Source organism: Macaca mulatta, chromosome 8 (assembly GCF_049350105.2).
Source record: "Macaca mulatta isolate MMU2019108-1 chromosome 8, T2T-MMU8v2.0, whole genome shotgun sequence".
NCBI classification, from domain to species: Eukaryota; Metazoa; Chordata; class Mammalia; order Primates; family Cercopithecidae; genus Macaca; species Macaca mulatta.
In genome coordinates, this window is record NC_133413.1 from 25,088,447 (window position 1) to 25,113,452 (window position 25,006).

The 25,006-nt window shown below is 46.8% G+C and overlaps 1 protein-coding gene across 6 annotated transcripts in view; it reads right to left on the bottom strand.

Moving 5' to 3' along the window:
- Positions 1–25,006, bottom strand: part of LOXL2 (lysyl oxidase like 2) — a 99,178-nt gene that overhangs the window by 66,021 nt on the left and 8,151 nt on the right. For 4 of the 6 annotated variants that reach the window (XR_013397171.1, XM_077943249.1, XM_077943248.1 and 1 more), the window contains one exon: positions 3,135–3,572. Coding sequence is in view for 4 of the 6 variants with exons in the window: in XM_077943249.1 (XP_077799375.1) it covers positions 3,135–3,489 (355 nt within the window). In the remaining 2 variants the exon portion in view is untranslated. Of the gene's footprint in view, positions 1–3,134; positions 3,573–6,077; positions 6,192–25,006 lie in introns of all 6 variants that reach the window. The other 2 variants (XR_013397172.1, XM_077943246.1) reach the window with 1 other exon arrangement.

Below are 25,006 nucleotides of genomic sequence, written 5' to 3' on the forward strand. Positions count from 1 at the left end.
ATTACTCCAGCCTGAACTTCCGAGGAGCTTGAGGGGTCCTGGAGGGGCAGCCTTATCCACAGTGTGACCGGCACACGAAACCCCTAACCCCCACCGGAGCAAGCCCTGGGTGCTGGCCACATTCTGTACTCACTATACCAAGAACTGTTTCGCCCACTCTTTTTCCTATTCTGCCAAATCAAAATGAATCAATTAGCTAATATTTACTAAGTGCCCACCATGTACCCAGTGATAAAGATCTGGACTGATGCTGGTGAAATTCAAATACATTTAGATGTAAAAGGTCTCTCCTGTCATAAACCAAGCACCACTTCACGTAAGCTGCTTAACTCGTAAAGCCTTGAACACAAGACGGGGTTTGCTTGTTTTGTTTTTTTTTTTTTTTCCAGGCACCTGTTTCTTCCTGTCCTCTCTTTGACATTATTCCTTTTAAAACCCTTGATGGATTCCATGTCCACAAAGATGGCCTTTCCAGTACTCCTGGTCTCTTCGTTGATATACCTCCTCTCTCAGGGACTGTCCTCCATCCTGCTCCAGCCGCTGTCCCATGGTCTCTCATTACCAGAGATTGTACCCTTCAATATCCATTTCACCCTTCCTGCTCTGTACCCACACACAGCTCCCTTCATCTTTTAGTAAACTTCTTGTGTCTCCATCTGAACAGAGACCCGCAATCCAGTGATCACAGCAGCTATGCACAATCCTACAACTTCTCCATGTATTACCACCCTCCTTACCCAGCACAGTCTCCATGGACCATGAGTTTAATCCTTCCCTTTCATATTCCCGCCACTCCTTGAACTTTTCACTCTTCACCATGCTTGGATGGCAAAGTCCCACCTGGGTAAAAACCTGTCTCCTACTACCCCATGCCTGCTCCTAATAGGGAAAAACCACAACCCCCTTGTCTGACAACAGGTAAGTTTTAAATTGAGGTTGAAATAAAATTGTCACTGGAAAAATACCCAGTCACTGGAAAGCATTTGTTATAAAATAATGAGCGTTGGAAAGCCTGGAATGGAAAACATGAATCTGAGGTTACCCCTGGATCGCTCAGCCAGTCAGATAAACAGAGATGTGGAAGTATCCGACATTTGTTTAAAGAAGACAGGAAGTGGGTTCTAAAGCCCAGCATTTGCTAACTTCACTTCCATGGCTCTCATCGCTGCCAGGGAGCCCAGAGCGAGCTGCAGAGAACATGTGACGCTATGCTGTCTCCTGATCCAGTTACGCCAACAGGAAATTTTCAATTGCATGGAGGTGAGATGTGTGAGATGGGACTTCCTTTCTCCTATAATTTCTAGAATAACAGAAAGTTGGAAGGGAGGATAACAGTTATCAATTTCAGTGACTCCCAAACCTGTCACTTTACAGGCTTCCAAAAGAGACAAGAATCCTGGGCTCCAGCCCAGATCTTTTAAACCAGATTTATGGTGGGTTGAGGTCTGTGCTATTCTGTACTTTTAAGCTCCCTTGGGCGATTCTTATGCAGTCAGCATGGCATTAGCCCTTTAGTCGAGGACAGGAGTGTGGGCAGCCCTGTTTTAGTCCAGCAGCCAGACTTGTGCTGAGGTCTGGGCTGCAGCTCAGCCGGGGGGCGGGTGTGGGAGCTTCCTTTGCCTGGCTGACCCACAGATGGGAAACTCTTAGCTCCTGGAAAAGTGTTTAAAAAGAAACAATGCCCTCCACCCTCATCTCTTTCCCATTTGGGAACATGCACGGTCAGGGTTTCAGGAGTTCTTACAGAGCCCAACTTCCAGATGGGGAAAATGAGGCTGGAGAAGACAAGTGTCTTCCTACAAAGTGTGGTGTCAGAGGTCAGTACAGACTGAGCTCTAGGTTCAGGGCTTCAAACCTGCCCTGCCTCAAAGCTCTTAAAGCAAAGGTTTTGGGGGTTTTTTGTTTGTTTGTTTTGAGACGGAGTCTCACTCTGTTACCCAGGCCGGAGTGCAGTGGCGCGACCTCGGCTTACTGCAGCCTCCGCCTCCCTGGTTCAAGCGATTTTTGTGCCTCAGCCTCCCGAGTGGCTGGGACTACAGACACTCGCCACAATGCCCGGCTAATTTTTGTATTTTCAGTAGAGACAAGGTTTCCCCATGTTGACCAGGCTGGTCTCGAACTCCTGACTTCAAGTGATCAGCCTGCCTCAGCCTTCCAAAGTGCTGGGATTACAGGCATGAGTCACCGCGCCTGGCCAGCTCTTAAAACAATTTTTAAAAATAAATTAATAGCCGGGCGTGGTGGTTCACGCCTGTAATCCCAGCACTTTGGGAGGCCGAGGCGGGCGGATCACAAGGTCAGGAGATCGAGACCACGTGAAACCCTGTCTCTACTAAAAATACAAAAAACTTAGCCGGGCGCGGTCGCGGGCGCCTGTAGTACCAGCTACTCGGGAGGCTGAGGCAGGAGAATGGCGTGAACCCGGGAGGCGGAGCTCGCAGTGAGCTAAGATCGTGCCACTGCACTCCAGCCTGGGGGACAGAGCGAGACTCCGTCTCAAAAAAAAAAAAAAATTAATAAATTTGAACCTCACAGGGAGGAAAGAATAGGCTAACCAACAGTGAAAAAATCCAAAGCATCCTGTGCCTATCGTGAGCAAGCCTGCAATAGCAGGTTAGTGTTAAAATGATGAACTCCACGTGCCAGGACAGCGGGAGGCGTCAGGGAACTCAAGCACATGGGAGCCTTTGTGAGGAAGAGCAAGAGGTTTTCCTAACAGGGAATGATCTGGAGTAAAGTGCAACTTCCCCTGGGCTGGCACAGCCCCCAGGCAGGGAATATGGGGTAGAGAGAGAAGCACAGGCCGATTTCACCCCATATATGGGGTCACCAACTGTCCTGGTTTTCCTGAGGTTTTCCCAGGATGTGAGACTTTCTGTGCTAAAGTCAGGAAAGTCCTGGGCACATCGGTATGGCTGGTCACTTACTGTGCCCCTCCTCAAATGTCCCCCACCCCTGCCTTACTGCAGGGTGCAGCCTGCGTGTGCTCGGAAGGATGCCAGCCCCTAGATGGGCATCACCAAGAGTTTACACTTTTCAGTGCGTGCAGCCTCCCCTCCCAGGCTGACCTCAGGGAAGGCAGCTCCGGGCCCTGCCAGGTGACAGCACTCAGATCGAAAGCACAGAATGCTTACCTTCCCCCTTGCCGTAGGAGGAGCTGGCAGTCCAGGACTTGGCCTCCACATAGCCCAGCTCCCGGCAGACGACGTGGGCAGCGTGGATGGAGAAGTCGTCATCACACACGGTACCCCACTGGCCGTCGTAGTACACCTCCACCCGACCCTCGCTGTGCTTCCTCTTCTGTCCGGCCAGGCGCAGCTGAATCTTGGCCACATTGGCGGGGGCCTGGGGCTGGTGATACTCGGGAGCCGGTTGCTGGAAGTACTCGGGGTAGTGGGGCCAGCTGTCATACTGTGCCAGGCTCAGGGGGGACAGGAGGACCAGCACAGCCAGGCAGCTGCAGAGGCGAGAGCACGGAGGCCTCTCCATCCCTGTCTTCGAGCTGATGATCCCACGAGGGGGCCCTGAGCAGCTGGGAGGGACAGGCGGGGTACGGAAGCAGCAGGAGCTTTCTGGAAGAGAGGAGAGATGTGTTAGGATGAGAACGTGGGGCTACGGAGACCTACAAGGAGAACGAGAGATTTCATACCCCTTGGCTTAGTATGGAAAGCTCGTCCATTCTCGACACCAATCCAGCCCCACTCCTACCTGACGTTTTCACCACGCAGGGCTAGGAGGTCCCACCTCCTTTACCCACCGTCTTCCCGAACTCTCTGGAATGCTTTTTCCAGTAGAGTTCCTGGCAGGAAACAGAGCACACTCCAACTTAATTTGCGGAGAGTTTTTTAAGACTACGGACATGCGCCGGGCGCGGTGGCTCAAGCCTGTAATCCCAGCACTTTGGGAGGCCGAGGCGGGCGGATCACAAGGTCAGGAGATCGAGACCACTGTGAAACCCCGTCTCTACTAACAATACAAAAAATTAGCCGGGCGCGGTGGCGGGCGCCTGCAGTCCCAGCTACTCAGGAGGCTGAGGCAGGAGAATGGCGGGAACCCGGGAGGCGGAGCTTGCAGTGAGCCGAGATCGCGCCACTGCACTCCAGCCTGGGCAACAGCGTGAGACTCCGTCTCAAAAAAAAAAAAAAAAAAAAAGACTACGGACATGCAGGCAGAGTTCTGCGGAACTAACAAAGGCTGGTGTCACACCCTAGGGCTGGTGACTCAGGGGGGCTGTGACCACCCTAGGCTTGAAGGGAGCCTGGGGGGTGAGAACTGGAGAGTGGCAGAGGGAGCTGTCTCTTAGGAGCCTTCACTGGAGAGTCTCAGAGCCAACCCACAGCAACGGCGGGGATGCAGGAGGGAGAATAAATACCTGACTCCCTTTCCTCCCATCTTTGAATCTTTTTGGTGCCTCCTATTAGGCAAACCCAGCCCCCTGCAACTCAAAGCCAGTGGCAAGGGAGCTGAGCCCATTGGGAGAGCCTGCATGGGCCGGTCTCCTAGAACATGGGGGCTGGTGGAGAAGGAGCAGGTTTGAAGGGGCGAGGGCAGGAGATTCAACACACCCACCCTCCATTAAATGAATGGCACCCCAAAACACTACAGGAGCATTTGCTAGATGAATTCTAATGTTCCTGTCAGCTTTGAGGGCTGCAATGCTAAACGAGTTTTAAAATCCTGAAGGTCATGGTCATCGTATCTGGTGGAACCTACCTCTGAGAATTCCCGAGTGAAATCACCTAGCAAGAAGACCTTGTGTATCTTGGTCCCCTCGTAATTCAGAGAAAAAAGGAGACTATTGTAAAAGGACCGCACGTGTGTCTCAGAGAAAGATGCAGGGCCGTAAAACAGGATAAGCAGGTGGAAACTTAGGTGGGGGCATAAGGTATTTTATTTTAACCCTATGCAGAGTAGGCTAATCATATTCTTCCGGTCATGGCACACTACCTTCGAGGACGGTCTGGGTAACTTTCCTGTAGTCAGAGCTGTCCAGAGCTGCCCATGGAGGGATGATCTGCCTTGGAGAGAGGCAGTTCCATATCTATTGGGCGACCAGCAGCAGCCAGTGTCCCAAAGAGGAGGCTGGAGTGGAGATGTTGGAGCTTGGGGGACAGTCAGAACTGAGGATTTTGGAAAGTTTTCTGATGTTGCCAGAGAGCCAGCCATCCTCATCCTGTGACTAACAAACAAGGCCAGAAAGTGATGGAGGGTTCCTGTGATAGCTCCTGACCAACTGACCAATGCACAGCCTGACCCGCTAGTGGTGTGACTCTGAAGGGAATCAGGGTCCTGGCCATGCACCATTCCCATCAAAGCACATCTGCATCCTCAAGCTTACCTATGTCTCACAAGAACCTTGGGGAGTGGAAGAGGCAGGTACTATCAGGATTCGTATTTTACAACAAAATCAAGAACCAGAGAGGATTAGAGATTTTACCAGAGTTGCACAGTTAGTGCAAGCAAAGCCAGAGTGGGTCACTCCCAATCTGCCATCCCATATAAAAAGTCCTGGTTCAGCTTGGATACAAAAGCCTTTATGTGTGGCACGCACCTACCTCCCCTGCTTCAGTTCCCACGATGGTGTCTCCCTTCCCTCACCCCAGCCCTGCCCATGGCACACGTCCCATCATATCAGCCTGTACCAGCTTCAGCTTTTGTCACCTAGAACAATGTGCCTCCATCCCCTCCCCTCCAAATGGCACATGGTGCAATCCTTCCTGTTCTTCACGGAGACCTTCCCAGGTCCTCCTATCAGATTGAATGTCTTTCTGCTTCCCTTTGACATCACATTTTGCTTGTGCTTTACACTGTTGTCATGTCTGGCTCTGCCACCGGACCCTCAGGCTCAAGGGACAGAAACCACCTCTTTGTCATTTCTGCTCAGCAACGCATCTGCCTCTGGATGTGTCAGGCTACCTTCTAGTAGATAAAGCTTCCTGCCAAGAACAACTAGAAAAGGAAGGTAAAATACTAAAACATATGTTTGAAGACATGAGAAAGTTACCGAGGCAGCAAGGACTGAAGGTGACAAGAATCCAGAGAGATGGGAAGGGCATTGAGGTGAGGCTCACATTTACCTCTGTGTTTCCCCGGAAGACACTCGCCAATTCCACGGCAGTGATCAACAGGCTGAGAAGCTAAGCAAAGCTGCAGGCAGCCTCCAGGGACCGGGGAGACTGGGAGTTCAGAACCTGCCAAGGACAAAGGGACCCGTTAAACAGCCCCAGGCTCTCAGATGCATTCCTGAAGAGCTGCACTCTAGCAGCCAGGGCATAGGAAGGTCTGACATTCCCATAAATGGAATACCAAAGGAGAGGAGAGAAAGGATGTGCAGAGGAAATAATGGAAGAAATAATGGCCTAGAATTTTCCAGAATGACAAAATTCATCAAGCCCACACAGTGTAGTTTACAAGGAAAACCACATCTGGGCACATCGAAATCCAACTGCAGAGAAGACAAGACAGAAAGAAAAATCTTAAATACAGTCAGGGTAGAAAAGCTGTTACCTTAGAAAGAGCAGCAGAAAGACTAACAGCTGGTCCCTCAACACAAATAAGGAGGCGTTAACAGCACAACATTTTCAAAGGGCAGAAAAAAATGTCCGCCCAGAATCTGTGCCCAGTGAAGAGAATGAAGGTAAAATAAGGACATACCAGATAAACAAGAGAGGAGCGAGTCTGTCACCAGAATATCCACAAGACGGAAATGCTACAGGGAATTCTTTAGGCTAAAGGAAAAATCATCCCAGATGTCAGTATGGAGGCGTAGGAAGGAATGAAGAGTATGAAGTGGGAAACGATATAGGTAAATCTCAGTAAAGTTTGAGTGTGTAAAACAGGAAAAACATCCTGTGTGGGGTTTAAAATATACGTATGATTAAAATGTATGGCAACCATAGCACGAAAGGCAGGAGGGCATTAAATGGAGCTCAAGTGGTTTGAGGTTCTTGTGTTGTCTGGGGAAGTGGTAAAAGTACTATTGTCTATTAGATTTTTAGGAAGTCTAATAGATGCATGCTGTAATCTTTATAGGAATCATTGCAAGAACTACTAAAAGTAGAACTAACAGGTTAATAAGGGGGGGTGGTAGCATTAAAAAATACTTGATTAATCCAAAATTGAAGCAATAAAACAGAGAAAAAGTAACATGAAACAATTCTTACAAATAGAAAATGTTAGATGGTGGATTTAAACTCGAATATATGAGTAATTACATTAGATAAAATAAATACTCCAATCAAAAGACAAAGATCATCAGAATGAATATAACAAAACAATTTAGCTTTATATTTCTTTCTTTCTTTTTTTTTTTTTTTTTTTGAGACGGAGTCTTGCTCTGTTGCCCAGGCTGGAGTGTGCAGTGGCGCCATCTCGGCTCACTGCAACCTCTGCCTCCTGAGTTCAAGCAATTCTCCCGCCTTAGCCCCCCGAGTAGCTGGGATTACAGGCATGCACCACCACGCCTGGCTAATCTTTGTATTTTGAGTAGAGACGGGATTTCACCATGTTGGCCAGGCTGGTCTCGAACTCCTGACCTCAAGTGATCCACCTGCCCGCCTCGGTCTCCCAAAGTGCTGGGATTACAGGCTTGAGCCACCGCACCCGGTCTTTATTTTTTTTGAGACAGGGTCTACTACGTCACCCAGGCTGGGGTGCAGTGGTGCGATCAAAGCTCACCACAGCCTCAACCTTTTGAGTCCAAGAGATCCTCCTACTCAGCTGCTCAGCTTCCCGTGTAACTGGAACCACAGGCATGCGTCACCATGCCTAGCTAGGTTTTGGGGTTGCTTTTTAATTTTTAAATGTATCCTCATCTTGTGGAAATTAAAGACAGAAAGCCAATGAATTGCCAAAGGTCACACAGAGTGCTTGGCAGGCAGCTAACATTATAAAGCACCCCCACGTGCAGGCACTGTTCTAAACGCTCTAGTGTTTTAATTCACTTGATGTGGTAGGCACCGTTATTACCCTTGGGAGGAAACTGAGGCACACAGAAGTTTGATAGCTTGCCTAAGGTTGCGCTCACGGTAAGTGCAAGCCAGGATCTGAAGGCGGTGGCAGGCTGACCTGGGTTCTGTCCCCCACCGCAAAGCTCTATTGCCCCCAGCCTGTCTATCTCCCTCCCCTGACCTTCCTACCCCATCCCCCAAGGGCTTCAGAGACTTCCAGATCCTCTAATCCTATCCCAGACAGAAATGAAAAAAATACGTGGTCTTGCAACATTTTAAAAGACATATTAGGCCAGGCATGGTGGCTCACACCTGTAATCCCAGCACTTTGGGAGGCCAAGGCAGGCAGATCACGAGGTCAAGAGATCGAGACCATCCTGGCCAACATGGTGAAACTCCATCTCTACTAAAAATACACAAATTAGCTGGGCGTGGTGGTGCGCGCCTGTAGTCCCAGCTACTCAGGAGGCTGAGGCAGGAGAATTGCTTGAACCTGGGAGGCAGAGGTTGTGGTGAGGAGAGATCACGCCACTGCACTCCAGTCTGGTGACAGAGTGAGACTCCGTCTCAGCAAAACGAAGACATGTTAATCTCTGGATTTGTATATTTGTAAACTGCTCTACCCATTTTCCTGGATTCTCCAATCTGTGGGAATGCTTTAGTGTTCAACTCCTAAATCTTTTCCAGAACGGGACTCCTGAATTTTTTGCCTCTTTTGTAGGGCCTTCGCCTACTCCCTCCTCTGGGGGATTGTAACACATTAAACCCAGCTGCTTTCCTCTCCGTTTAAAAATTACTCAAGTTTTTTTGTTGTTGTTCTTTATAGTGAAAGTTACACAAGCTGGTGAAAAAAATATGCAAAACGCAAACAAGTAAAAGGAAGAAAATAAGAGCTGGGCATGGTGGTTCACACCTGTAATCTCAGCACTTTGGGAGGCCAAGACGGCTGGATCACTTGAGGTCAGGGGTTAAAGACCAGCCTGGGAAACATGGCGAAACCCTGTCTCTACTGAAAATACAAAAATTATCTGGGTGCCTGTAATCCCAGCTATTCGGGAGGCTGAGGCAGAAGAATTGCTTGAACCTGGGAGGCGGAGGTTGCAGTGAGTTGAGATTGTGACACTGTACTCCAGAGAGAGACTCCGTCTCAAAAAAATAAAATAAAATAAAATAAAAGTAAGAAAATAACTTGTAATACCACTGGGGGGCGGGTAACCATGATCAAAACTGTGTTATAAACCTCTCCAGTCTTTTTTTTTTTGGTACACATTTCCTTTTAAAAATTGGAATCATTTTCTACCCACTGCTTTGTAAACTGCTTTTCACACTGAACAGCATATTGCAAACGTTATGCCTTATGGAATATTCTTTCATAAGATTTTTATAACATAGTATTCAATCTTACGGATACAGAATAATCAAGTTTCTAATTTTTTTACTGCTGTAAACGTTGTTGTAGTTGAAACTTGGCACAATCTTGGGATAAATTCCTAAGAGTGAAATTGCTGGGCCCAAGGGTTTGTACAAAAGCAACACTTTTGCAAAACTATATGAACTGCCTTCCAGAAAGACTGTGCCAGTTGAAACCTCCGCCAGCAGTATGTAGGTTTCCCCCAAACCTCAAAAACTCTGGCTATCACCATGTTTGCAAACTTTCCTCCATCTGATAAGCAAAAGAGGGTATTCTATTTTAACAAGCATTCTTTTTATTACTAAAGAGGTAGAGCTTTTTCTCTCCCTTGCCCCGTGCTTATTGTCCACCTGTATTTCTTTTTGGAGATTACAGCTTCCTGCCTTATACCCCTTTTTCTATTGAGCTTTTCCCTTGTTGCTTTGTAAGATTCATTTTTCACACTGGTATCCTTCCAACCTCAGGGAGGAAACATTGCCAGGCCTTCTGGGTGACCACGCTGCCTCCTACAGATCAGGATGGGAACAGCGAGGCCATGCCAGGTTCCATGGGCGCCAACGTCGTCCCCTCTCTGCTTACATTGCTCACACAGAAGTGGGTGTTACAGGTGAACGGGCACCTGACTGGGCCCCCGAGCCTAACACAGTGCCTGGTGCATGTTAGCTGCTTAATTAAGATGGGTTGGATAATAACAGGGGATGCATGGCTCGGAGTAGACCCCTCATTCCTGGGAAAGACAGGGGAGGGGACCAGGCAAACCACAGCTTTGCTGATGGTGCTGGAGAGAGCCACAATGTCATTATAAACAACTGAGAGCTCACAAAGCAGCTGGAATGAGCACAGGCAGAAGTTCTGAGATTATAGAGATTATAGTTAGGTTGGCATAATGAGTGGGCTCCATTACACCCAGAAAACCAGGCCCCCTTTTTCAGTTTTTATCTCTGTGAAGTAGACACATTCTGACCTGTGATAAAATGCAATCAGCACCCGGGCATGGCGGCTCATGCCTGTAATTGCAGCACTTTGGGAGGCTGAAGCGGGCAGATCATAAGGTCAGGAGTTCGAGACCAGCCTGACCAACATGGTGAAACCCCATCTCTACTAAAAATACAAAAATTAACTGGGCATCATGGCACGCGCCTGTAATCCCAGCTACTTGGGAGGCTGAGGCAGAAGAATCGCTTGAACCCGGGAGGCGGAGCTTACAGTCAGTCGAGATCATGCCACTGTACTCCAGCCTGGGGGACAGAGCAAGTCTCTGTCTCAAAAAAAAAAAAAAAAAAAAAAGCAATCAGCGAATCAACACAGTGGCAAATCGGAGGAAAAACTTTCTGACTTTATCCTCACTTTTTCCTAGGAGGTGGGAGCCCTGTCCTGAGACTTATAGAACCACTGAAGTCCTGAAAGTCCTAGGTGAAGAAGACTATTATTATGGGCTGAATTGTGTGTCTTTCTGTCCTGCTGTGGTCAGTCGGTCTAGGACCTGAATCCCTCCCTGTCGAAACCCTGCTCCAACATCACTGGTCCTGATTCTGCTGCTAGAACTCCATAATGCTTCCTGCCTGGATCTCTCAAGACTGCCTGAAGATGCTCTTCTCTGGGGTGGACCATTCTCTCTACCTGCTGTGTCTGCTGGAGGCGACTACATCCGATTATTATGGCTGAACCTGCCCCAAATGCCTGCTGCCACCCTCAAGTCCATGTGTGTTTACTCTGGACCCTGACATCTCCAGGGATGCTCTGCCCACACCCAGCTGATCTGACCTGGTAGTCATCTGGTACCTGACATGCCTCTCTGTAGTGGTTTTAAACAAGTCGACCCTATGACCCCAGGTCAAAGCGCACGTAGAGTGGGACCTCTGGCCTTCCTGTCTTCAATTGTGTGGGCCCTCCTGCCTCTCTGCAACCCTCCTCCTGGAATTTACTGGCACCACTGCTTCCGCACAGAGGTCATGTTGGATGTCTTGGAATCAGAAAATGGTGTCTGAATCCTGCCTTCCCCACTTCCTAGCTATATTAAGAGCCTCAATTTCTTCTTCCAAATATAGAAATTACCTTCCTTGTGTGTGTGTGTGTGATGGTTAAATGAAATAATGTGAAGATCCCTAGCACACAGCATCGAATCAGTCATGTTAATTTTCTTCTTTCCTTCCTTTGAATCTAGAACCTCTGATTGTGGGGCTCTGTGCTTCATACTTAGTAAATATTGACCGAGTGAATAAGTATAAATTTCTATTCCAATATTCACAACCTATCAATAATACCTTTCCCTCTGACCTAATTACATTGGAATGCAAGCTGACAAATTCATTCCTTGTCATTTTTCATATTAAGACATTTAAGTCTTAAGGAATAATTAGTTATTTCTATGAGGGCACTTTTACGTTTTTAACAAGAAACTCCTAGATGTGAATTTCTAGATATGAATTTTACCTATTGTGCAAGGCTGGAAGTAAGAATATTAGGATTTTTTCATGAGTAGTTGGACCTGACCCGTGCCCTTCAAAACAGCTCGCCTATATGCCTGTTTGCCTCTGAAATTCACTTGTGTAGTAAAGGCAGTAGGCAAATGTTGAGGTAATTTATGGCATACAAAGATCTGGGATCAGAAAATCTCACCCTAGCAGATAATCAAGGCTTATGTCTAGACAGGAATTATGGGTTATAAGGTTGGACCAAGGAGGGGCAGAGCAAGGCACGATCCCAGCCCAGCATAGCTGACTTCCAAGGCAATACACCAGCTCAGCTGCACACACCTGCTTGCCCTAAAGGTAATGAGCCTCCAAACACATGCTGGACATGGGTGCTCCAAAGGGGCTGTCAAGACCTGAGGCAGTGAGTGCTGCTGACACAGAGGGGAGAACAGGCTACCTGCAGTTACTTCTGCAGAACCAACAGGGAACGGCAATTCCTCAAGTCTCACCTCCTCCAAGAAGTCCACTCAGCTTACTTCCAACAATACCTGCAGCTGGCTCAGGAGGCTCGAGGGGTTGGACAGATTTCATTCCCTATCTGAGTCCATTTCCAAACAGATGTCTCAGGAAGGCAGAAGGAAGGAGTAACTTAAAAGGCTTCAGTGGCCGGGCGCAGTGGTTCACGCCTGTAATCTCAGCACTTTGGAAGGCTGAGGCGGGCGCATCACCTGAAGTCGGGAGTTTGAGACCAGCCTGGCCAACGTGGTGAAACCCCGTCGCTACTAAAAATACAAAAATTAGCCAGGCATGGTGGCAGGTGCCTGTAATCCCAGCTACTCGGAAGGCTGAGGCAGGAGAATCGCTTGAACCCAGGAGGCGGAGGTTGCAGTGAGCCAAGATCACACCGTTGTACTCCAGCCTGGGCAACAAGAGCAAAACTCCGTCTAAAGGAAAAAAAGGAAAAAGGCTCCAGCTTTCCCACCTTTCAGCATGGACAGTGAAGTAGAAGGTGCGAAGAGGCAATTTGCAGTAACCTTTGGAGTCTGATAATTTTCTTGTGCACAGACTGGAGGGAACAATTCTACAGCAGTTTCCCTCCGCTATGGACATAAAGACTTTCCTACTCTGCCTGTTTTATGTATTTATTTACCACTCCCTGGGCCCCCCGTCCTGTTTGAAGAGGATCACTTCTACTTTTATACAGCAACCTGGACACCACATGGGCTGGTGTGGAAGGTGGGCTTCTGTGAAAGAGAATGTTGGATTTTTTTTTTTTTTTTGAGATAGAGCTTTTCACTCCTGTTGCCCAGGCTGGAGTGCGGTGGTGTGATCTCGGCCCACTGCAACCTCTGCCTCCCAGGTTCAAGCAATTCTCCTGCCTCAGCCTCCCAAGTAGCTGGGATTACAGGCACACACCACCACACCCGGCTAATTTTTTTTCTTTCTTTCTTTCTTTTTTGTATTTTCAGTAGAGAAGGGGTTTCGCCATGTTGGCCGGGCTGGTCTTGAACTCTTGACCTTAAGTGATCTGTCTGGCTCAGCCTCCCAAAGTGCTGGGATTACAGGCATGAGCCACCGCACCCAGTCAAAATTGGATGTTTAAAAGTAAAACAGAACCTATATTTATTAATCATTCATCAGTATCAATCTGTTTTTGATCAGTAACAATCAGCATGTGAAAAGTGCTGACAGGTATTCACTCATTTCATCCTCTCGTCTGGATAAGCACTGCCCAATAAAACCGTAATGCGAGCTACATATGAAATTTTAAATTCTCTAGTAGCCACATTCCAAAAGTAGAATGAAACAGATGAAATCAATGTTAAAGATGTATTTTATTTGATGCAATATATCCCAAATATTATTTCGATATGGAATCAATACAAAAATTATTAATGAGATGTTTTGCGTTCTTTTTTCTTTTTGTACTAAGTCTTTGAAATCCAGCATGTACTTTGTGTTTGTAGTGCATCTCAGTTCCAACCAGTGCCTTGCAAGTGTTTGGTGGCCCCATATGGTGGTGGCTGCCATACTGCACAACACAGCTTTGGACAACCCCCTGAGCAAGGTATTATCAGCATCCCTATTTTCCTAAGGAAAAACCGAGGGACAGAAAGGCTCCATGATTTTCCTATAGTCACACTGCTAAAAAGTGATCAAGCTGGAATTTGTAACCAGGCCAGCCAGATACCAGAGCAGACGCCCTTATTCACTAATTGTTGAGGTCAGGAGTTCGAGACCAGCCTGGCCAACATGGTGAAATCCCGTCTCTACTAAAAAATACAAAAATTAGCCAGGCATGGTGGCACACACCTGTAATCCCAGCTGCTCAGGAGGCTGAGGCAGGAGACTCGCTTGAACCCTGGAGGTGGAGGTTGCAGTGAGCTGAGCTCATGCCACTGCACTCCAGCCTGGGCAACAGAGCAAGACTCCTTCTCCAAAAAAAAAAAAAAAAAAAGAAAGAAAACAAAATATTAAGTGCTCTGTGTCTCTTACGATGTCTTGGAATAAACAAATATGTAAGTTCTCCATCTACCCTTCCAGACATTTGAGGACATCTGTACTAATGGCAGACACATTTCTCTTCTCCATACCTATTAGTCCTTGCTCGGAGATCTTAATTTCACAAAAGAAAGAAAAAAGCCTGGTGGAGATATCACAGTGGGGAGAGTTTTTAGAAAACAGGCAGGTCTATTCTCAGCATTCACCTTGGAAGACCTCCAAGGGTGTCTCAACATCGACTGTCTAAGAAGCATCTGCTCCAGTGAAGCCACCTCCGTCCCCATCGTGGAAATTCCAGGACCCTCCTCTACCCTGAACACAAGCAGAGAGCATCTGCCAACTGGGTCAGCAGAACGTGGGAGACTCAGGCCAAGGATTTCCGTAGCTCCCTCCACACGCTCCAAAGAGACGCGGCTTTCACAGGCACACAAGCGTCCACAAAGGGAAGGCCTCCCAAGGTGCTGGGATCGCAGGCATAAGCCAAGGTGGGAGGCCCACCTTGGAGAGTATCCTGTTCAAACCTCGTTTGAGTGAGGTCTGGGAGCTGCTGTGGCAGATGGCCTTAATTATTCACACAGTTGAGCCCAGGAGTGGGTCATAATTAAGAGGGACAAGGCAAGGTGCCGAAGGACTGAAGTCTCCAACTGACACAAATAAAAGCCAGAGACCACCAGGAAAAGTTGGTTGTGCCTGGCTCTTCAGAAAGGGAAAATTATCCCCCTAATACGGTCTCACTGGGTTCTTGACTGCACGGCTGAGAACACTCTTACATTCAATACAATCCATTCAAGGCTACAACATTTGCACAGCTGATTCTAGTATAAGCTTTGCCAACAAGAGGCACTGTGTCCTTGGGGGGTATCAGAGCAAGATCAGGAAAGAATTCCTTCACATCACAGGGACTTGGGGACTGAGATCAGCTTACCTTCCCCAGGGTCTCGGGCACCTCCCAATGCAGGGGCTCACTCAGACAGCACACAGCACGCCCTTCCAGGAAGAACAGACGGGATGCTCTGCCCCCTCTTTACTGAACATAAGCGGCATTGACTCGTGGCTTATACATGCAGAAATTGGTTCACATCTTATTTCTTCGCTTCTTAGCTCTGTGACCTAGGCCCACTTAGATTTTTCTAAGTCTCAGGATTTCATCTACCAAATGGAAACAACATGTAGTTAAAAACAACTTTTCTGGCTGGGTGCGGTGGCTCACGCCTGTAATCCCAGCATTCTGGGAGGCTGAGGCAGGTGGATCACTGGAGGTCAGGAGTTCGAGATCAGCCTGGCCAACACGGTGAAACCCCGTCTTTACCAAAAATACAAAAATCAGCCAGTCGTAGTGGTGGGCACCTGTAATCCCAGCTACATGGGAGGCTGAGGCGGGAGAATCACTTGAACCTGGAAGGTGGAGGTTGTAGTGAGCCGAGATCACGCCATCTCACTCCAGCTAGGACAATAAGAATGAGACTCCATCTCCAAAAAAAAAAAAAAAAAAAAAAAAAAAAACTTTTATAAGGAAAAATATGAAACGTCTTTTCAAGCCTGCTGTAAAAATCTTAAGTTCCTGTCCCATAGTAGGTTGTCAATAAAAACAGCAGCTAATATATCTTGGTTCGAACTGGTGCTGCCTGCTAGATTCGGGTCAGGTTATTCAAGCACCAGCTACAGTTTTGAGTGATACTAAGCTGCATAATGCAGTTGTTTATATTTAATTTTTATCTTCAGCTTCCCCAAGTGTTATTTGGGGAACTGTGAGCTGCCAAGGCTGAGCCTACGTAGTTCCTTCTGGATCCAGCTCCTTGCAACAACTTAAAAACTAGAAATGGGCTGGGTGCTCATGCCTATAATCCTGGCACTTTGGGAGGCCAAGGCGGGATGATTGCTTCAGCTCAGGGGTTTGAGACCAGCTTGAGCAACATAGGGAGATCCTGTCTCTACAAAAAAATGTTTTTTAATTGGCTGGGCATGGTGGCAAATGCCTATAGTTCCAGCTACTCGGGAGGCTGAGGCAAGAGGATCACTTGAGCCCAGGAGGTCGAGGCTGCAGTGAGCAGTGATTGTACCACCGCACTCCAGTTCACCGTGGGCGACAGAGCTGAGACTTGTCTCCAAGAAAAACAAAAACAAAGAAACAAAAAATATACACACATACACACACACAAAACTAGAAATGTACATTTACTCCAAAGAATATACAGTATTAGCAAAAAGCTTAATTATCTAAATAAAAAGGTGTCTTCTCATATACTGTATAAATTAGGTATGTGCAAAATTGTGCAACGTCTGCAAATAAGGCTTTTAAGCAGGAGGGTAGGGAAAAAAAGACTTTTAAGCAGGGCTTATATCAACCAGTGCTTGCGGATCTTGCTGAGAGCTGGGGAAGGGGGCTGGGTTGGAGGGAGAGAAAGAGGTTCCAAACCTTGATCTTACTCAAGGTTCTGAGTTGGTCATGAGCAGTACTGTTACAATTGTCCAACAAGCATCATTCATTGGAAGACATCATTAGCCCTTGAAGCACCTGTCACCCTAAGAACTTTCCAGTACACTCCAGAATCCCTGATTTTCTCATCCCAGTAGTAGTATTGTCCTGCTAATGGATGAGTGTTTGAAAATCCTTCATGAAGCCTCACTTAATTTTGACCCAGCAGAGCTAACAGAGGAAAAGAAGAAAATGTAAAACTGGCCTTTCCAGGGTCCTTTTCTTAGACTACCACCTTGATAGCTGAGTCAGTCTGCCTAGGAAGGAATGTGAAAGGCCTACTCCAAAAAATGCTCCAGTATCAAGATTTTCCTTGAAGCTACTCAAATTTTTTTCTTCCTCCAAAAGCAATCCCTTTTGAATCATTTCATCATCCACCTAAAAAGGCATTCTGTGTTATAGAATTCACCTGTTTAATGGTACCTTCTGGAAAATCCAGTGACAACTGGCTTCCTAGTTCATTCTTTTTTTTTTTTTTTTTTTTTTTTTTTTTTTGAGACGGAGTCTCGCTCTGTCGCCCAGGCTGGAGTGCAGTGGCCTGATCTCAGCTCACTGCAAGCTCCGCCTCCCGGGTTCACGCCATTCTCCTGCCTCAGCCTCCCGAGTAGCTGGGACTACAGGCGCCCGCCACCTCGCCCGGCTAGTTTTTTGTAGTTTTAGTAGAGACGGGGTTTCACTGTGTTCACCAGGATGGTCTCGATCTCCTGACCTCGTGATCCACCCGTCTCGGCCTCCCAAAGTGCTGGGATTACAGGCTTGAGCCACTGCGCCCGGCCCTAGTTCATTCTTAAACACAGGAGAAACCCAGAACATGGCCTCTGATCAACGACACTTGACCTTATGTCACGCAGTCGAATAACGCCCCATGTGACCAACTGATTCCTAGTCAATAGCAACAATTGTTTTTATTACCAATAGCAGTAACAATTCCTAGTCATGCACAGATAAAGGAAAACACGTAAAAATTATACACTGTGTTTGGACATCATGCTTTTAGATTTTCAAGTGCCCTGACACAACCGGATCCTGATGTGATGCTCATTAACTGCCTCCTTCCCTAATATGAGTATGTGGGACATAGGACTCTCGCAAAGCAGGCTTCAATGGGACCCTACTTTGCTTGCCTGGCCTCCAGCAGGCCCCCAGTAAATAGGGAAGTGATTCATTCCTCCCAGCACTGGCTCCACATCTTGTGCCCTGGAGCTCCCAGCAACAGTCCTGCCTGCCCCCGATTTGAAGCATCTCATAAACAACCTGGCAGTTCTCAGCCAGGAACAGTGCCCTACCCTGCCAAGGGCACTTGCTTGCAACCGTGTGGCCCAGAGCTCGGCTGAATTCTTCCCTCCAGACAGAATGTTCCGCTTGACATTTCTGCCAGATGCCTGCATTCACATTTGGGATCAGGGGCTAGGGTGGGGTCTCTCTCCTCCATCAGACCCTCCCTGCCTGGGATTCCTGCTTGGACCAACAGGAGAGATGAATGGTCCTCATTCATGGCCCAGAGCGCACTGTGGAGTGGCGATCCCAGCTGTGGTCTGGGGCTGCTCCTGGCCCCACGGAGAACACATTCCTTTGTGGAAAGAGGCTGTCTTGGCTGAAAGGGGTTTGCTCAGAGAATGAGGGAAGTGGCTCAGGAGCCAGAGGACTCTTTAGAACCACCTTAGACAAGAATGGAGACTTTAACATCAGGCTTGGTTTGGTCTGTCTGGTCCACTTGGCCCTTGGCCAAAGATTCTACTTCAGTCTCCTCCATTTCTGGCCACAAAGTGGGAATGTTCAGGGCACAGTGAGATGGCGAGAAGGTAAGCATACAAAACTGCATTTTTTCCCCAGCCTCCAAAAAGAGGTCTTTGTTGGCATAATTTGTTGTGACCGATGGAGGCTCCCTTCAGCCCACCTCTGGCTCTCCATGGAATCTCATTCTGACCAGGCTGTTTCCTGGGAAGGTTGAAGGTACAGTTTCAAAGACTTTAAAATGTGCCTACCAGAGACTCTCAGATTGGATTAGAGTGCAAAAGCCAAATACATAGTGTCTATAAGACACATCTCTTCTCTGCAGCTCATAAAGAAGGAGCAGGGAAAATCCAAAATTGGTGATTTTGCTTAAAGGCAATTCAGAAGTGACTGAGACAAGCATATCTTATTAGTCTGTTTTCACACCACTGATAAAGACATACCTGAGACGGGGTAATTTATAAAGAAAAAGAGGTTTAATGGACTCACAGTTCCACGAGGCTGGGGAGGCCTCGCAATCATGGTGGAAGGTGAAAGGCATGTCTTACATGGCGGCACACATGAGAGAATATGAGAGCCAAGCAAAAGGGGTTTCTCTTTATAAAACCATCAGCTCTTGTAAGACTCATTCACTACCACAAGAACAGTATGAGGGAAGTTGCCCCCATGATTCAATTATCTCCCACCAGGCCCCTTCCACAACATGTGGGAATTATGGGAGCTACAATTTAAGATGACATTTGGGTGTGGACACAGTCCATTCATATCAATGCCCATCGGGTTCATATTACCCAATCCCTACACCCTAAACAAACAAACAACAACAACAAAACAAGAGATGTGGTTTGACTATAAGGTAACACATAAGAATTGGAAAAACATGGCCAGCATCTCAGAGTGGTCTCAGATTCAAATCTGGCTTCTGCAAATGGGGAAGAGTTTTAGGGTCTTCACGGGCTACATAAGAAGTTAAAGTGCTCAGCATAGTGACTGTCTCAGTCACCAAAATTATAAAATCAGCAACAATCTGAATAAAATCCAGGAGGCATATCATCCATCATTCCCATCCACCACTCTTGGGTAACAGGCTTTAATCATCCTCCCCAACTACACACACACTCTCTCTCAGACACATTGTTTCTCAGAGTTAATCATCTATGGCCAAATCGGTCTGAGTTTCTGTGCCACTTTCAAGGCAATGTTGAATCCACAAAAGGCAGGCAAGGGGGAGGTGATCAGAAGCCAAATCCAAAATGGCGTGCAAACTTGGTAAGCAACGAAATCACTGCAAGCAAGTCCAGGGATTACAGGGATGGGGCCCGTGGCATGAAAACTCCTGGAGGGGGAGTGCTGAGATTTGGCCTAGGCATAGATGCTGAGGTCAGGAGGGGTTTGGGTAGTTGGAAATAAGATGAGTGTACTGGGTGAAAGATGGCGGGAGTCCTGGGCTGGAGGGAGTACAGAACCAGTTTTTCTGAGATGACTCATCAAAAGTGGCCAGGGAGGCACCTTCTGAGCTGAGTCCCCAAGTGACATCCTACCTATGCCCTTCCTGCTTAGCTTGTCGCGTGCCTCACGTGAGGCTTATCACAGCAGACCTCGCCCTTGGCTCCATATACCTTTTGCATCTCCAGAAGCTGCCAGGCCAAGTTCTCATCCAAGCAATGCAACCTGGGCCAACAGTCAATTCTTCAGGCCTGTGCTTGTCCTATGAGAGCCAAACCCAGAGAACCCAGTGATGGCAGGGGCCGCTGGTACAGAGACCATGGCCACATTTTCAGCTTGTCTGGAAATTTCTGGCTCCATAAGGTGGTCAGGTAGGAGTGCTGGTCTGAAGTTCATTAAGAGCCCGTGATCTGGAACTTTGTGGCCCATCACAGCATTGGATCCTGTCCAGAAGCCTAAGGAGCAATAGCAGCAGGCACCAAGTGTCACATCACTGAAGCTGGCCGGGCTTGGCTGCTACAATGCCAGCTGGTGCTGGGTCACCAGGGACCATTCATCAAAGTAATGTCATCCACAGGGTAGTGGCATATAGAGAGAGACCTGCAGGTCCTTGCATTTACTGAGGGGACAGACCTTGTCAGCTACCTGTGAAGCTGATCAGTTTCACTGGTGCTGATCACATGCCTCTTCTGGGCCTCTTTTTTAAGAATGATTCTAATATTCTCACTGCGTCTCCAGACTGCACTGGCCCCCACTACCAGTGACAGGATGTCTCCATCCTCTTTAGCATGACACAAACTAGCTTCAACCTGCTACCCTGAGCTCCAGCCATGCTGACCTGTGCGCAAGGCGTTCCAACTGCTTTTACACCTCCCTGCCTTTGGACTTGCCATTTCCTGTTCTAGAATATCACATATCCACTTCATGAACACCTACTCTTTAAGAATCTACTCAAGTGTGTGTATAAAACATCCTAAGGAATCTGCCAAAAACTATTAAAACTGGTAAATGAGTTCAGTAAGGTTACGGGATAACAATATTAATATACAAAAATTAACTATATTTCTACATACAATGAAAAATTCAAAATGAAATAAAGCAATCCCATTTACAATAGCATCAAAAATAATAAAATACTTGGGAGTAAGTTTAACAAAAGAAGTGTAAACTTTATACTCTGAAAACTACAAAACATTGTTAAAAGAAATTAAAGAAGATCTAAATAAATGGAAAACATCCCATGTTCATGGATTAGAAGACTTAAATGGTTAAGATGAGAATACTCCTCAAATTGATCTACAAATTCAACACAATTTCTATCAGAATCCCAGCTGACTTCTTTGTAGAAACTGGCAAGCTGATTGATTCTAAAATTCCCATGGAAGTGCAAGAGACCCAGAATAGCCAAAACAATTCTGAAAAGGAGAACAAAGTAAGAGGACTCATACTTCCTGTTTTCAAAACTTACTACAAAAGTCAAGGCAGTGTGGTACTGGGATAAGGAGAGACATATAGATCAATGGAATAAAACTGAGAGTCCAGAAATAAACTCATATATATATCTACGGTCAATTGGTTTGTACAAGGTCCCAAGATCATTCAATAGGGAAAGAATAGTCTTCAAAAAACAGTGCTGGAACAACTGCATAGCCACATGCAAAAGAATGAAGTTGGAGCCCAACCTCACAGCATTTACAAAAATAACTGAAAATGGATCAAAGACCTAAATGTAAAAGCTAAAACCGTAAAACTCTTAGAATAAAACATAGAGTAAGTAAGTCTTCATGGATTTGGCAGTGATTTCTTTTTTTTTTTTTTTGAGACGGAGTCTCGCTCTGTCACCCAGGCTGGAGTGCAGTGGCGTGATCTCGACTCACTGTAAGCTCCGCCTCCCGGGTTCACACCATTCTCCTGCCTCAGCCTCCCGAGTAGCTGGGACTACAGGCGCCCGCCACCACGCCCGGCTAGTTTTTTTTGTATTTTAGTAAAGATGGGGTTTCACCGTGTTAGCCAGGATGGTCTCGATCTCCTGACCTCGTGATCCACCCACCTCGGCCTCCCAAAGTGCTGGGATTATAGGCGTGAGCTACCACGCCCGGCCTGGTAGTGATTTCTTAAGACATTACACCAAAAGCACAAGAAACAAAAGGAAAATACATGTAAATTAAACTTTATCAAAATAAAAAAAGCTTCTGCACATCAAACAGAAAATGTTTTGAAGATGCTTTAGGAACCAGGGCAGCAGTGGTGATGGTGATAAAAAAGGGTGATGACCAAATAGTTATCGCACTTATTCTACTGTTTTGTCATTGTCTATTTGCATGTCTGTTTCTCTCTTAAGCTGGTGATCCCTCTAGAGGGTAAGCATCTGTAGCTTATACGCTTCTGGATCCCCTGTGCTCAACACAGAACAGACGTCGAATAAATGTGATTTGAACTGGAAAGAAAAAAGACGCTGTCAAGAAAGGGAAAAGATAACCCACAGAATGGGAGAAAATATTTATAAATCATATATCTGCAATGGTCTAGAATTCAGAATATGTAAAAATCATTTATAATTTAACAATAAAAAGACAAGAAACCCAGGCCGGGCGCAGTGGCTTATGCCTGTAATCCCAGCATTTTGGGAGGCCAAGGTGGGTGGATCATCTGAGGTCAGGAGTTTGAGACCAGCCTGGCCAACATGGCAAAACCTCGTCTCTACTAAAGATACAAAAATTAGCCAGATGTGGTAGTATGTGCCTGTAGTCCCAGCTACTCAGGAGGCTGAGGCAGGAGAATCGCTTGAACCCAGGAGGTGGAGGTTGCAATGAGTCGAGATCGTGCCACTGCACTCTAGCCTGGGTGACAGAGTGAGACTCTGTCTCAGGAAAAAAAAAGACAACCAACCCAAATAAAAATGGGCAAAAACTTAAATAGACACTTCCCCAAAGAAGATACACAAATGGCTTACAAGCACATAAAAAGATGTGCTACATCACTCGTCATTAAGCAAACACAAAGTACCATGACACACCACTTCTTACCCATAAAGGTGGCTGGAATTTTTTTCTAAGTGGAAAATAAAAAGTGTCGGCAAAGACGTGGAGAAATTAGAACCTTCATATGTTGCTAGTGGTGTAAAATGCTACAGCCACTGTGAAAAACAATTTGGTGATTCCTCAAAAAGCTAAACGTAGAATTACTATATGACCCAGCAGCCCCTCTCCTAAGTACATACCCCCCAAAATTGAAACACATTGAAACAGGTGTTCAAACAAAACTTTCACATGAATGTTCATAGCAGTACTATTCATAATGCTCAAAAGGTGGAAACAATCCAAATGTCTGTCAACTATAAATGGATTAACAAAATAATAAAACTATTCCATTAACAAAAATGGAAAACAATAGAATATTATTCGGCCATAAAAAGTAATGAAATAACTGACACATGCTACAACATGGGTGAGGCTTAAAAACATTAGGGGAGCACTGTTGCTCACGCCTGTAATCCCAGCACTTTGGGAGGCCAGGGCGGGTGGATCACGAGGTCAAGAGATCGAGACCATCCTGACCAACATGGTGAAACCCCGTCTCTACTAAAAATACAAAAATTAGCTGGGCGTTGTGGCGCACGCCTGTTGTTCCAGCTACTCAGGAGGATGAGGCAGGAGAATTGCTTGAACCCAGGAGACGGAGGTTGCAGTGAGCTGAGATGGCGCCACTGCACTCCAGCCTGGTGACACAGCAAGACTCCGTCTCAAAACAAAAAAACAAACAAACCCCACATATTTACACAAATTATCCAAAATTGGCAATATAGAGACAGAAACTAGATTAGTGGCTGTTTAAGGCTGGGAGGATAGGCGGTGGTGGCTAACGGATACGGACTTCTCTTTATGTTGATGAAAACATTTTAAAGTTGACTGGGGTGATATTTGCACATACCTGTGAATATACTGAAATACATTGACTTGTACATTTTAATGGGTGAATTGGCTGATACGCAAATTATATTTCAATAAAGCCTTTTTTAAAAGAATCCACTTCGATGACACTTGAAAGTGTCATGCAGGCAGCATGGGGTTGGTTGCCAGGCATCAGAATATTACTCTTAAGACTTTATTATTATTATTTTATTATTTTTGGAGGCAGAGTCTCATTCTGTCGCCCAGGCTGCAGCACAGTAGCACGATCCTGGCTCACTGCAACCTCCACCTCAGCCTCCTGAGTAGCTGGGATTACAGACATGCACCACCACGACTGGCTAATTTTTGTACTTTTAGTAGAGATGGGGTTTCACCCTGTTGCCCAGGCTGGTCCCGAACTGCCAAGCTCAGGCAATCCCCCCACCTTGGCCTCCCAGTGTGCTAGGATTACAGGTGTGAGCCACCGTGCCCAGCCTTATTTCTAAATACACACATGAACTATCAGAGTCACTAATAAATCATTCTACTTAAGAAGAGAGAGAGAGCCAGGCATGGTGGCTCACGCCTGTAATCCCAGCACTTTGGGAGGCTGGGGCAGGTGGATTGCCTGAGGTCGGGAGTTTGGGGGTAGCCTGACCAACGTGGAGAAACCCCATCTCTACTGAAAATATAAAACTAGCTGGGTGTGGTGGCGCATGCCTGTAATCCCAGCTACTCGAGAGGCTGAGGCAAGAGAATTGCTTGAACCCGGGAGGCAGAGGCTGCGGTGAGCCAAGATCGGGCCACTGCACTCCAGCCTGGCAACAAGAGTGAAACTCCGTCTCAAAAAAAAAAAAGACGAGAGAGAGAGAGAGATCAGACGGGAAGGGAAGGAGGAAGGAAGGAAATGAGGAGGGCAGACAGGATACAGCCAAAGAATGCCTAGACTCGTGCTTCAGCAGAAGCTGCCAGAAAGGCAGGAGTTCTCCAGGTGGATTTGAACCCTACAGTGGCCAAGGGGCAGCCTGGAATGATCCCTAGTGGTGATCCCCTAACACAGCTACAACTGCAAATCTCAACAGGCTGTACCCTCCATCCTTAGACGTTTTAAGGAAAGGAGCTACTTAAATCTCCTAACTAATCTGTGATTATAACCTGACTCTTTCAAATCACAGATTATAAAC